This window comes from Lutjanus erythropterus, chromosome 2 (assembly GCF_056507025.1).
Source record: "Lutjanus erythropterus isolate fLutEry1 chromosome 2, fLutEry1.hap2, whole genome shotgun sequence".
In the NCBI taxonomy this organism is placed as follows: domain Eukaryota; kingdom Metazoa; phylum Chordata; class Actinopteri; order Lutjaniformes; family Lutjanidae; genus Lutjanus; species Lutjanus erythropterus.
In genome coordinates, this window is record NC_139318.1 from 17,081,354 (window position 1) to 17,094,948 (window position 13,595).

At 40.5% G+C, this 13,595-nt stretch overlaps 1 protein-coding gene across 2 annotated transcripts in view; it reads left to right on the forward strand.

Annotated features, from left to right (window-relative positions):
* The first annotated feature begins 543 nt into the window (after positions 1–543).
* The window catches only part of LOC146331364 (paxillin-like), a 48,361-nt gene continuing 35,309 nt past the window's right edge, over positions 544–13,595 (forward strand). The window contains exon 1 of one of the 2 annotated variants that reach the window (XM_084730021.1): positions 544–785. In XM_084730021.1, the coding sequence (XP_084586147.1) occupies positions 773–785 (13 nt within the window). In that variant the 5' untranslated portion in view covers positions 544–772. The remainder of the gene's footprint in view (positions 786–13,595) is intronic. The other variant, XM_084730038.1, reaches the window with a different exon arrangement.

A 13,595-nucleotide genomic window follows, 5' to 3' on the forward strand; every position in this document is an offset into this window, starting at 1 on the left:
GGCATTGGGTGGCCCTCAGGCCATTCTCTAATTCACAATGAAACTAACTGCACTTGCAAGGAATAATGTTATGATAGGGTCAATCAGTCCTTTATTTGTCCATTTATCAGATAAAACCAATCGAATGTAATGTATTGTGTCTAAACCACTACTGAAATCATGTAGAATACCAGTCATTGTAGAATGAAAACTCCCATCAGGGTCCTAAAACACACAAATTCCCAAAATTTAGAGGAATTATGACCTCAATGAAACAAATAAAAACTCAACTAAGCCTAACCATTTGTTTATCATAAAAACTGAACTAAGACGAACAAACCATCTAGACTCTGGAAACTAACTGAAACAAAACTGAACTGAACTGAAAAACTAAATTTAAAAACGAAATAAAAATAAAAAGTGATGAAAATAACTAAATCTGTTGTCAATGAACTGACTGGGGGAGTCTCTGCAGTACCCCTGTCTGTCGCTAGATGTCGCTGGTGGCCGTGTGTCGGGGCCGGTGGGCAGGCAGGGGGCTGGATGTGGATGGAGACTCCAGGGGGGCAGCAGCAGCAGCGGCAGGAGGGTATGTGTGTGTGAGAGAGCTTCTGAGTGTGTTTGAGGCTCGTCGAGCAGCAGGGGAACTTGAAAACTTCACTGCGTTCAGCGAGCGAGATCTGTGACCGGAGATTTGGCGATTGGGAGCTGAATCGGCTGCTTACAGTCCCGCTGTGACCGACAGAGGAGCACCGGGGTCCGGTACTCAGCATTGGAGCGATTTCCGGCCAACATGGATGATTTAGGTAAGTTCGCTCGCCGCGAACGCAACATTTATACTGCGCGTGTGTGCGTGCTCTTTGCGCAAACACATACTGCTGGCATTAGGTGTGTGAACGAAGGTTTTGAAGGAGGTTGTTGACTATAGTTGTGTGTTAGTGGTAGCATTATGTCCAGGTACGTTAAGTTGCACAGGTTCAGCCCAGCAGAGCGAGGTTACGTGCCCAGAAAGGCCCCGCACTCGAGCTGACACAAGGAACCACTGGCACCGGGGCTCATTGTGAGAATTAGCCCAATTAACATGTTTTAGATGGTATTTTGTAAAGTAAAATTCGTCTTTGAGAGGACATGGTGCTCTGGCCGCTGCATTTGCTGTGTTTATGAGCGAGTTACGCCTCACAGTTCCTACACATCACTTCACTAGGCATGGTAGGCTACAGCAGGTAACTTTTTTCATGCTCAAAACTGTTAGAAATTTATAATTTGACCACCAGTGTCCTTTGACGTTTGATCAGACACTATTGAACCCCTCCTGGTGACTGTGAGGGTTACATAACTGTCGCTATTGCAGGTGGGATGGTAACAGCTGGCTTCTCTGATGAAAACAAATCAACCTCTGTAGCCCATTTAAAGTGGTCCTATTATGCTTTTAGGTTTTCACCTTTCTCTTAACGTATTATAAGCTTTCTGTTCATGTAACAGGTCTGCAACGTCGCAAAGACCAAAGTCACTGCGCAAGTGGAGTTATTCACTCCTACAGAAAACACCCCTCCTGAACTACCTGAAACACCTGGTTTTCAATCCAACCTTTGTTATGTTACTTGATGACATCATTGTGTAACACATTTGCATTATATACAGCTACTTTGGAACAGAATTTGGAATAGACCCAGGTCCCTAAAGGGATAGTTCATCCAAAAATGAAAATTCAGGCGTTATCTACAGACCCTCATGCCAATCGAAGGTCGGGTTCAGTGTTTTAGTTCACAAAACACTGCTGAAGTTTCACAGGAAAACAGAGTTACAGAATTTCCCAAACATTTGAAGTGAATGGTGACCAGTTTTCAAACCAAAAGGCATCCATGTGTCTCGTCTGATGTAATCCAAGTTTCCTAAAGCCCCAACATGTATTCGTTAGCAGATCAGTCTTGCCCTGTCCAATATGCCAGCAATGTTGCTGTATTTTATAAAAGCCAATGTGGCGTCTATATAGTGTATGTCCATAAGAGGTCAAGAGATGAAACAGCATGATGGTGAATGGGGGGTGCTGCAGCTATGGCCAGTATGAGGAAAAACAATGTGTTTTTAAACATTAAACCATGTGGTCTAAACCTGTTCCAGTAGAAACCAAAAAATAAGTGCAAGCTTTAAAACATGTATAATATTGCCACTTTAAAGCCCCCTGCAACTAATATTCAGCCTGAATTTAGCCCTGATTTCAGCAGACTGTCACACCGGTGCTTTATTTGCCCACAAATACAGCTACAGGTGAATCCAGGAGAGCTGTGCTGTCGTTTTGCCTATAAAGATGAGCTTAACTCAGTGAATTATGGCACACTTGGTGACAGCAGAAAATGTAATGCCTAAGAGCAGGTTTTAGTGAGAGGGAGGGTTTGTAGAGCTCAGTACAATGTTCTTGATGCACACAAGAACCTAGTTCTACAGATTCCCTCTGTAACTGTTCCTTTGCTATTATTGTGGTAGTTTGTTGTGATTAAACAGCATGATTACTGCACAGGTGTGCCTTCGACTGGTCACAATAAAAGGCCCTTCTGAAATGTGCAGTTGTATTTTGAAAAATGCATTTATAAAGCACTGACTTATAGCCACTTCACATAGGACCACAGATACCACTTTTTCTTCTGAAGGGAAAATTCATGACCTGTCCTACTCTGCCTCTGATTGGCTAGTACCTGTTGCCTTCGTTGGTTGATTAGGTTTAGGAATGAGGAGTGATTGGTTAGGGTTAGGGTAAGAATATCAGGGTTAGCCAATAAGCAGCAGGCGATGGCAGGTCATGACTCTGCCCTCCTGGGGAAAATGAATTGGTATCTGTAGCCCTATGTCAAATAGCCATAGTTCAGTGTCAAATAAATGCCTTTTTTTCAAAATAAAACTGCACATTTTAGAGTAGCCTTTTATTCTAATCAATCCAAAGCACACCTGTGCAATAATCCTGCAGTTTAATCACCTGTCAGATGGATCCATTATCTTGGCAAACAAGAAGTGCTCACTAACACAGATTTGAACATATATCTTAAAAGTCTTAGACTGTTACCCTCAAATGGGAGCAAAAACAAAAGCATTGCACTTATATGTTTGTAGTGTGTAATAAGACTTCTACAGACCTTCTAGTAGTTTCACAAGTTTATTTTAATAATGTAGATGAGGGCTGCAAAATCAATTGAGATCACAATATGGCCAAGCACAACATGCTAATATCAGAAGCTACAAGTTTTTGACCCCAACAAATGTCACATCATCATGATTTTTCTTTTTTGGAGTGAAAATGAAAATTATGATGCAAAAATAATTGTGAATCATATTGCAATTGTAGTATATGTAAAAACAAGTGCAATGTGATTTTTCTTTTGCTATATCATGCAGCCCTAGGGTAGAATAATGTTTCAAGTTACTATCCAGACCCCCTTCAGTGGTTTAAAAGTGTGCAGCGTAATTAAAACCAGGACACCTGTGAATTAAAATGGCTTGCGCATAGATTTTTGTATTCATTTGCAACCATTAACTGTACAGATTGTGTTTACAAGGCTTTGAGTTTTTCCCTGGCAACTGTAAAGTTAAGTTTAGCAGGACATTTGTGTAATACACTGAAGGAGTCAAGTTCATTGGATGCTAAAAAAAAAATACCTTAATACATTCATAAAATCAAAGATGATAGTTAGCTGCAGGTGGACTTGCTATGAGATAAGAGACGTGGCTTTACGCTACAGTATGTTAACATTTCTTTCCCATTCCTGGCAGGACCAGACAAGGCTGTTCAGAATGACTCTGTTTTCATATTGAACAGTTAGATTAAAAAGCCATTTGAGTGTTTTCTTAGTTGTCGCTATCATGTTTGCTCCACAGCAGATTTGTCTTATTTGGGCCAAACTTAGTTCTCCTAGTGGTGTGAGAGTGAGACTGTACCAAGAATACTGGTCATTCTATATCCAGTCAATATTTATGGATACCTACTCAGCTTACATGGGTGAAGGGCTTTCCTTAAAGTAGCTGCTTAAAAAAGGAGTGTTACACAACCCAGTGTAATTACCATGTCACAGGGGTTGTAAATTCTGTCATCGTTTTAGCAGAGACCTGTAAAAATGTGGCACACAAACTTAGAGAAATGTAGGCTACAGATGCTCTCCTGTCCTTATGGATGGCAGGGGTGTAACAATACATAGAACTGGATCATTATTAGGGCTAAGTACCTTTAAGGTATCGACTGAAATAACCCAGTACCAAGTAGTATTGAAACTTCTCCAGTTAACAATACCTGCTTTCAATCCTTTTTGTACCCAGACCTAGAAAAACATGACTGTTTGTATGGTTTTGCTCGCAGCAGATCTTCAATTTAATGTGATGAAAGTTATGATTTACGCCCCTAATGCACAGTGTTCTGGATGGGAGTCACAGCAAGAAAATTTTCCTCCATCTGTTTGTGGAAATTAAGTGTTTTGAAATGGTTTAAATGCAGTCGTGGATCTAAGGAAGCTCCTCCCAAAGAGCTGAAGCGAGGCAGCGCAGGGAGTCAATCCACCTCAGACCCCAGAGAGGACGATGAAACCTACATGTATTTTTAGCAGAGGAGTCCGTCTTCTCAAGTGCTGAGCCAGCAGCACCTAGAAACCTTCCACCAACCAGCAGACATCTCTCTTTTCCCCTTTCCCTCACTTTTATTGTTCATTTATAACTGTCTTCCCTGTTCCCATGTGGCCGCAACCCCCGTGACATGAAAGCAGTGACTCTGAGTGGCTGCTTCGCTCTCTCCCTACAAGCAGTGCTGCTGTGATCCGCACATGTTGTGCACACGCTTAGTTGCCATATCCTCATGCTTCTTTCAGCAACAGCCATGGGAGTAGATGAACGCTGCTCACAGGCAGGGTGTAGGGGTGGATCAAGCCCACATGCAGGGATTGGGCTTCAGCCAAAATTTATCCTCCTTAAACACTGCACTGCCCCACCCTCTCTCCCCACTCCCCACCATTCCTGTGGTGAACCACATAGGAAGCTGCAGGCTCCAATCTATTGACAGTTTAAAGCCATCTGAGTTTGCCGGAGAGCAGATTAGGCTATAGGAAGACTTGGATGAAGGCAGATTGTGATGCTTGATCACTGGCAATCATTAAGTTTTTAAAGGGATAGTTCGTCTTATTGGAAGTGGGGTTGTATGAGCTACTTATCTATAGTTGGTGTATTAGCTACAGTAAATGCTGGTCGAATCACAGACTCCAGGTGTCAAAAGCTAAGCAATGTACTGCCGTGAACAGCGTCAGCAGCAAAATGCCTATATAAAAATATGATCTATATCAGTGTAAGTATACATTATATTTAGAATATTCTCACAGCTTTATCTTGCCATCATCGACCATGTTATTGTTGTCTGTCTGGGAGTGTGTCGACTGCCATCTTCTGTAGTTAACACTCGGACTATAAATAAGTATTTCACACAACCCCGCTTCAGATAACCCAAACTAGCCCTTTAATTCCAGTCAGTATTGAAGGGCAGTATCGAATACAAAAGCTTTCTTATATTATGCTAGACATGGATTTGTATCACTCGTGTCTCCTTTTATTTATGCAGTCTTTGCAGTTTAGATGCTGTGGCATGTTCTGAGGCAAACTTTCATTGACCTCCTCTCCTCAGCTATCAGCGCTGCCAAGCGTTGCTCCTTGCTTCACTGCTCTGGGCCTGCACCAACAAGACGTGAATGTCAAATAGCCTCCAAAGTTAACTTCCTTTTACCGGCTTTGTGCTGCAGTACCTTTCAGTATTTCCTTTCATATGTCTGCAAATACAGTAACTGTTCAATGATTTGTTTTACTGTTGCCTCAGTGGCATCATTTGAAGTGAAGTGATTCCCCAGAGCCCTGCCAGCACAGCAGCTGCCGCGTTGGAAATGTCAGTCATGGAGTGGGCGTGGGCGAAATACTGCTTTACTAAATGTGATCTGATGTAGCCTAGATATTCAGCTAAGTCTAAATTTAGGTTTGTTCATTGTTTATACACAGAAAAGAAACATCAGACAGCTCACATCTGTACATTTGACATTTCCTCTACATACTTCATATTAGACTGTGACACAGATGTAATTTATTCCTAAGTGGTAGCTTTTCACTCTATCATGGAGGCAGTTTGAATAATAACCTAATTTCCCTTTCTGCCAACTAGCAATACTGACTTTTCAGTCTCTGTTGTGTTCAACAATAGACAACCTTCGTTTGAATTACGATACAATGTGGCTCAGTAACTCTGCAGTGCATAATATCTTATGAAGTAGTTCAAGTTTTGAAGGAATATGTTTGGAATCTATGAATATTGCAAAACGCATCTAGAAGACAAAACATTGCCACTTTCCCTGTGACATTTCATACAGAGACACTTTGAATTAATAGCATATTTTGGGAAGTATACTCATTTGCTGCCTTGGTAGAAGGTAATGTGAGAAGACCGATACCACTCTCATGTCTGTGTGTTAAATATGAAGATACAGCCAGTAATAAAATCTGCCTACCAACACCAGTAAAGCTAATCAATAGACCTTTTTTCTCTGCAGCCATACTGATATAAAATAGTAGGACAAACACAGATGTTACCAATGATACTAATATTATCATTCCATTTAGTGTAGCAGAGCCTTTCCAGTGAGTCAGCATACACAATAGCAGTACCCCGACTCCGTATGACCTGAATGGAACCTTAATTAGTATCACTGGTGACACCTAGTATCTCATGTCAACATGGCTGCTGTGAAAAAAGTCTTATTAACACGATCTTACTGGTGTCTGTAATTTGAACAAAAACCAAACTGCTCAAACGTCAATTCAGTGTTCACAGGGGGTTATGTGTCGGGCTATTCTTTGACTGGTACTACAAGCCAAGACAAAGTTTGGTACATAACCCACCATATAACTAGAACATTTGGCTCTGACACTGCTTTCTGTAGGGTCTTTAGGCTTAGCTAAGATAACAGGCTGTTGACTCCATTTACATATTTAGCATCAATCTGCGGGCACTGAATAAGGCATCAGCTCAAACTCATATTCAAGAATTTCTCATCACTTCAAAAATAGTCATTTATTTAATGCACTCAAAAATGTTCAAAACTTGCTGTAAATAAAAACAATCCACATTACCTTCCCCAAATAGCAAAAAGTGAGCCAATACCTGAACTCCACACCAAGTATCCATAATATAAAAAGTATTATGCTCAGAATTTTTGCATAAAAAGGAAAATTAAACAATTTCTTTTAACAGTCATGAAGCATACACAGTGTAGTGTGTATGAAGTATCAGTGTTCTTGCCAAGTAAGTGAAGAAGAATATTTACCAAAATGTTGAACTGAACGACTGACTTTAAGTCTGTGTATTTTTAACAGAAAGCCTGAATTACAAACTAAGGGTGTTTTTAAAACACCTGGTCCTTTATTTAGTATCATGTAGGTTCTATCAAAAGATGCTAGTGAGCAGCATTATGGGAAGTGTAGGAGCTTGTGTTGTTGGAACTTGAGACATACTATGGACTAGGGCAGGCCGGTTAATTGAAATATTATTAAAATTGCAATGTCCATATCGCAGAAGCTGCAATTTTTTGATAAAGGAGAAATATGAAACAAAACAGTATCATTATGTAGTACTGTAGTAGTAAACCTACAGATGTTGCTCTCCAGATGTAAGAAAACATGTTGATTTTGTTTTTCTTTTCAGTAAAAATGCCAATTGTGATGTAAAATTTCAATCACAATATCTGTCAAAATGATCACGGTATGATTTTTTTAACCAAACACACACCAGCCCTACTAATGGACTGAAGGTTAGGATATCTCTGCCTTTGCCACTTCAGTTATAACTAATCTTTGTTGAATCTGTCTCTTGCATTTCCCCAGACTTGATGGAAATGTAATAATCACTGGAAGTGAAGTAAGTCATTCCAATTTTGGAAGTTCCCATTTTCAGAAATCCCCCTACAGTGATCTTCCTCTTCACTTGTGCTCAAAAGCCTGGCAAGTTGCTATTGTAAATTAAATCTCCAGTAACCCTCGGCTTGATGCAACAAGGGGCAAGCCTCCACTGGAAGATAAGTCTCTGGTGTGTGACACATGCATATAAATCACACACAGAATCAATGTAGCATCTGAAAGCTTGAGAGAATCCCCTGTATCTCCTCCAGCATTTGTCCATCTGTTTGACTTTAAAATGAAAATGCTTCGGGGCTTTGAAACATATGGTATACGCACACACAGAGAACACACACACTAAACGCTCATACACGCTCCTGATGATCACAGACTGCCGGTGTGGACAGACAGCTCTGAAGGGGAAGCTGACTAAGCAGCGACAGCTCTACACTCAGCCAACCGTCATGTCATCTCTCATGGGCCCAGTGCACCATAACAACAGCCTGTAGGGTCGATATCCACACAGCTACTGTGGGTTTTTGGAACCAGGGTTTATGTGGAAATAGACCTTCAAGCCAAAAAACGCCTTTAGACTCAAGCAAAATCTGGCTGTGGTTAGGATGTGTGTAGCTTTAACTATACACCAGCATGTTGTCCAGTGTAGTTACTGCATATGTCATGTTTCTCTGTCCTGCTTTTTGTCAGCTGAGCTCAGTGAGCCCTTTCATTGGGCAGCTTCTGTTCAAACGAAATGCATGTTTCATGACAGGAAGTGCCCTTGGTGACCCTTCTATTGTCGTGGCAGTCAGGAGGAGTCTTTGCAGACACCATGTTAGTCATACTAACTGGTGGACATGCCTCATCCTGTCCTATTTTTGGGGACTTCCTTAATGTGAGTGTGGTGGAAATTCCGTTTTTACAGCTTAAATTATCCCCATGATTGCTTCTTATATTTTGTATATAAAGGACCAGTGTGTAGGATTTAGTGGCCTCTTGCAGTCAGCTTGCAGATTGCAAACACCTTTTCACACTCTGCCCCCCCAAGCGTGTACGAGAGCCGATGATGGCTATGAAACTTGCGCAGAACGCAAAAGGCTGTATTTAGATGGTCAGTGACTAGTTTGCTTGTTCTGTCTGTTCTGTCTGTTCTGTCTGTTCTGTCATTCTGAGGTAATGAAGACATACTTCTTATTTTCAGGTGATTACACACTATTAAAAACATACTTATAAAGACTTACTTTCCATTTCTGCCAATAGAGCCCATAAATATTACAGACTGGACCTTTGACTAGGGATGTGTGTGATTAGTTAAGTAATTGATTAGAAATCAATACCCTCTTTAGTCACCACCAATTGGTTATACCAAGTATTAGGCTGGTATTTTATCAATGTACAAAGCTGGTTAACTGTTACATGTAAGATATTACTCAGCTGCCCCAGCCAGGGCAGACGGCAGTCCCCACTCCCTGCATCAATGTCCGGATGTAAACCAGCGAGGTGGAAAGTTGGACAAAGATGACATCTCGTAAAACTAGCGTGGTTTGGTAGTATTTTGATCTGAAAAACGAAAATAAAGTTGTATGTAGTCTGTGACAGAGTAAACTGGTATATAACCACTCGACTGGAGCAAAGGGTACCCATATTCAGCACAGGCATGCTGACGTTAACCTGCAAGGAGAGCAGGGTGCTGGTGCATTTCACATTTCTGGAACGTTAAAAATACAAAATACATATTGAAGAATGAAATCAATGGTCAAACCTTAGCAATTCAGTTGTGCTTTGTGTTGTTGACTGTTTTGTGTGTTTTTCTTACTCTCAAACTAGTTGACAATTCTAAACATCTTACATGGCTGCACACTAAATGCACTTTATGTAGTCCTGTGTTGTTTAGTCCTATGAAGTCTATGTATGTTATGTAGTCTCGTCTGGTTTTGTATAGTCTGACTTGGTTCTGTGTAGTCTCTTTCGTAGTTCTACGTAGCATCTTGATCCCTGAGGAACATTATTTCATTTCACAGTACACCAGCTGTATATGGTTGGAATGAGACATGGTCAACTGTCTAATCTAAATTTTAATTTATGTTTAATTGCCAAGGAAAAAAAATCATGTCTTTAGGAATGTCCATAATATGAACCATATACTATGCTGAAGTGTGAACCATGTCTCATCTACTCCCTGACCGGGCCAACCTGCAGGTCAGTTTGATCTCCGCTGTGCAGAGACCATTAAATCTAAATATCCTCCTTCTGGTGAGAAACCCCATCTTTTTTCCCCTCACACACATTCATTAGAAACCTTTGTCTCTGGAGCAAGGGTGAGAGATAAGACACCTAGGTGTAACTTCATTATGAGTTTGTTATGCTTATATTTTTCAAGTAAGAAGAAGCTGAAAGGTTCTCTATGTCACTGCTGGGAGAGACAGATCTCTCTAACTTTATTTTTTGTCCTTTGTCTTATGAAGGCATGAGCTCTGCATGCATACAAAACAGCTGTATTAAAACTCTGGCATAACTGCTTTTTTGAATTCACTTTATTACAGATTTCCACAGCAGTGAGCAAAAGGATCTGGTTTGCCTTTGGTTTTAGGCTATTAAATCTTGAATTTTCATGCGTGTTGTTTTTGCTGTTTTCCATTTGGTTTCCAGGCAACCAGAACAGCTCATTAGCTTGATGTAGCATGTTGTCAATGAAGAAATGAAGCAACATGAGGAGAAAATAAGGCGCAGTTATAACACATAGTGTATCATTTATTATGTATAAGGCTGGGTATCATAAAAAACACGATACCCTTAAAGTGATACCAATAGATTACTTGATAACTTTTTTCTACTTCATTCAATACCCATTACATTATTTTTACCAGATGGCACAGGCGTGTAATATAGCCACACTTTAAATGTTTTGCTCACATCCGGGCACCAACTCTGTCAAATACATCACACTCAACTTCACCACACCACAGTCTGTAAGACTGTAAAATCATATAAGTAGTCTTTTGTTCTTGATCTGGGTACAAAAAAAAATTAAATGCAGGTGTCGTTTGACTGGAGAAGTTTTGATACTACTTAGTACTGGGTTATTTTTGGGGACGTCTTGATTCGATTTGGCTTCTGATTTTAAGGTCACGATTCAGTTCAGTTTTTGCTTTAGACATGTTTTTTTTTTAGCACTGATGGCTGCGCTGTTGTTACACTAAAGATGTTTGATTTGTAAAGATCATCAGATCGTTTTTTTTGCCCTGACAACTGTCTTTTCCATGTTCAAATTTTTCTTTGTAAAGATTTAAAAAAGTGCAGCTGCAGGCTACCTGTAAGCTGTGCTGTATCGTCTCTGAAGGGTTTTTTTTGGTTTGTTTATCTTTGTACACACGCCAGATGCAGGTGAGTAAATAAAAGCAGAATGGCTGGTTCTGATTCTGATTTCAGTCCATTTAAGATTCAGCTCATTTTGATTGATTTCTATTTAAAATTTACATAGTGATACCTCTAGTTATTTTGGTACATACACCCAGCCCTAATTAGATACAAACTGTACAACATATCTGCCTGAAGCTGTTATCAGTCTTCTACCATCCTGCTGTGCTCTGATGGAGCGTTTCCCTGCTGACTATGTGAGATTCTCATCCTGGCTTTCGGTCTGACAGTGAGTGACAGCTTGGTTGATGTGATGCTGCTGATCCTCTGGTGCAAGCTGTAATAGGAAAACAGCTGGTATAACAGTTTTGCACAGAAGATAAAGATGCAACAGTAATTGCAAAATGTGTGTGGTAGCACAAAGAGGAATCAACAGTGTGTGAAAAGGAAACTGTTGTTAAAATTGTGGCTCAATGAAAGCATATTCGTCGTATGAAATGGAGCTCCTACAATGTCAGATGGCCTTTCAAATACACCTGCCTGGCTTTTCAGGCTTTCCTCTAATTGGCTCCTAAATGTCATTTTTCTAAGAGGTTGGTGTGTCTGCAGACTTAGATAACATGTCTCTGTTTTATTAGGAAATAGGTTTGTGCCCAGCAGGTTTCCTCTGGCCTTGGCGCAGGTTTAAATAGTCACTAACACACTGCTGGGACTGCCCTATTTGGGATATAAAGCCACCACAATGAAGGCCTTTGATGCATTGGGAAGTCGGAGGGGGTGGAGAACAAGTGAGCGTGCACATGTTGAGCAAAAGGGAGCATGAGTATATGTGTGTGTGTTTTTAGATTGCTTGTGCTTATGTTGGATTTACAATCAGCATCTGGCTTGTTAAAGAGGATCACTCAGGAAGCTCGATCTAGACCTCACTGGGGTTAATGACAGCATCAGTGATGCTTAGGTCAGGATTACTACTCCACAGGTTTATAGGGGTGTGAGCTTAGCGAGAGTTTACACACATATACACACATACACACCCACTGATTCTGGCACCCACAGCGAGCTGACTGTTTTCCAGTGGAATGATTTGGCCTGCTTTGCCGACCTCACAAACCCTCAGCTCCATCCTCTTCTCTCTGTCCTTGTCCTGCCGGAGGGGGACAAAGAGCAGCTTGTTTCTGGTGCTGTGACCTACTTCAACCCCCGAAAAGACAGAACCAGACAGAACTGATTAGAGGACAGGGGAACAAATTAATCGTCCATCCATCCATCCATCCAGCCATCTATTTTCTGCCACTTTTCCGGTCTGGCTGTATGATTGTGGCAAGCTCAAAGTAGCTCGAAAAATCAAACGTCATTCATGACTTTGGAAACAGCAGTTTGACGAAAAAAGAAGAGCTTTCTAGACGGGAGGCTTCAGTTGGTGTAAACAGAATGTCCTCCTGCAGTGTGGCCTCACACCAGTAGGTGAAATTGTTGTTCAGTAGTTGGAGAGGTATCACCGCAGGACAAATGCCTCAGCTTTTTCCACCTTTTAACAACAACAGTAGTTCAGTGTAGGGGTGGGAATCTCTTGGCACCTCATAATTAGGGCAGGGCAGAACTTTGATACTGACCGACTGAATGGCTTCAATACTGTGGAGTACTGAAAAATGTGTTGTTATTTAATACCAGATTTTATTACCTTAGGAGTAAGAAGGTATTATTTAAGTGGACAAATGCCAAGACGCTATACATAAAACTAGTTGAGTTGAAAAAGACATCTGAAGTTTAACCATATTGTGGCAAATAGATTTTTATATTATGAAACTGCTTGGAAAATGTTTGTGTAAAAAGGAACTGAAAAATTAAAGTAAAAATTTGCACCGTGATGTGAAATGTAATCATCATTTTGTTCAAATGGATTTTCTAAAATTGTTGTCGAAAAAATCTTTCAGGAACCGATTTCGAAGTCACCATATCACAACCAACACTGGTATCAGTAAGTTTTGAAAGATACCCCGCCCTACTAATAATTTGATTTGATTCAGATTTCGAGATTATTTTCGGTTAGGCCAGTCCAATAAAACTGTAGTGGTATGTCTCAGCAATAGACACTTCATCAATAGCAATAAGAAAATTGTTTAATAAAATGTTAAGGAGTTTTACATAATTGCATTAAATGCAAAATGCCATGAGAGCAAATGACAAATACACCCCGGCTCATAAACCGCCTATAATATCCCTTGATAACAGAGCGTGCTACAAGTGACACGCAGAAGCCACCTGTGTGCTTTGATAAATAAAGTGGTTAAATTCAAAGAAAGGCGGTTAAATTCTTTTTTCTCCTTGTCTTCATTAAAAACATGTCATTAATAATTATCTTT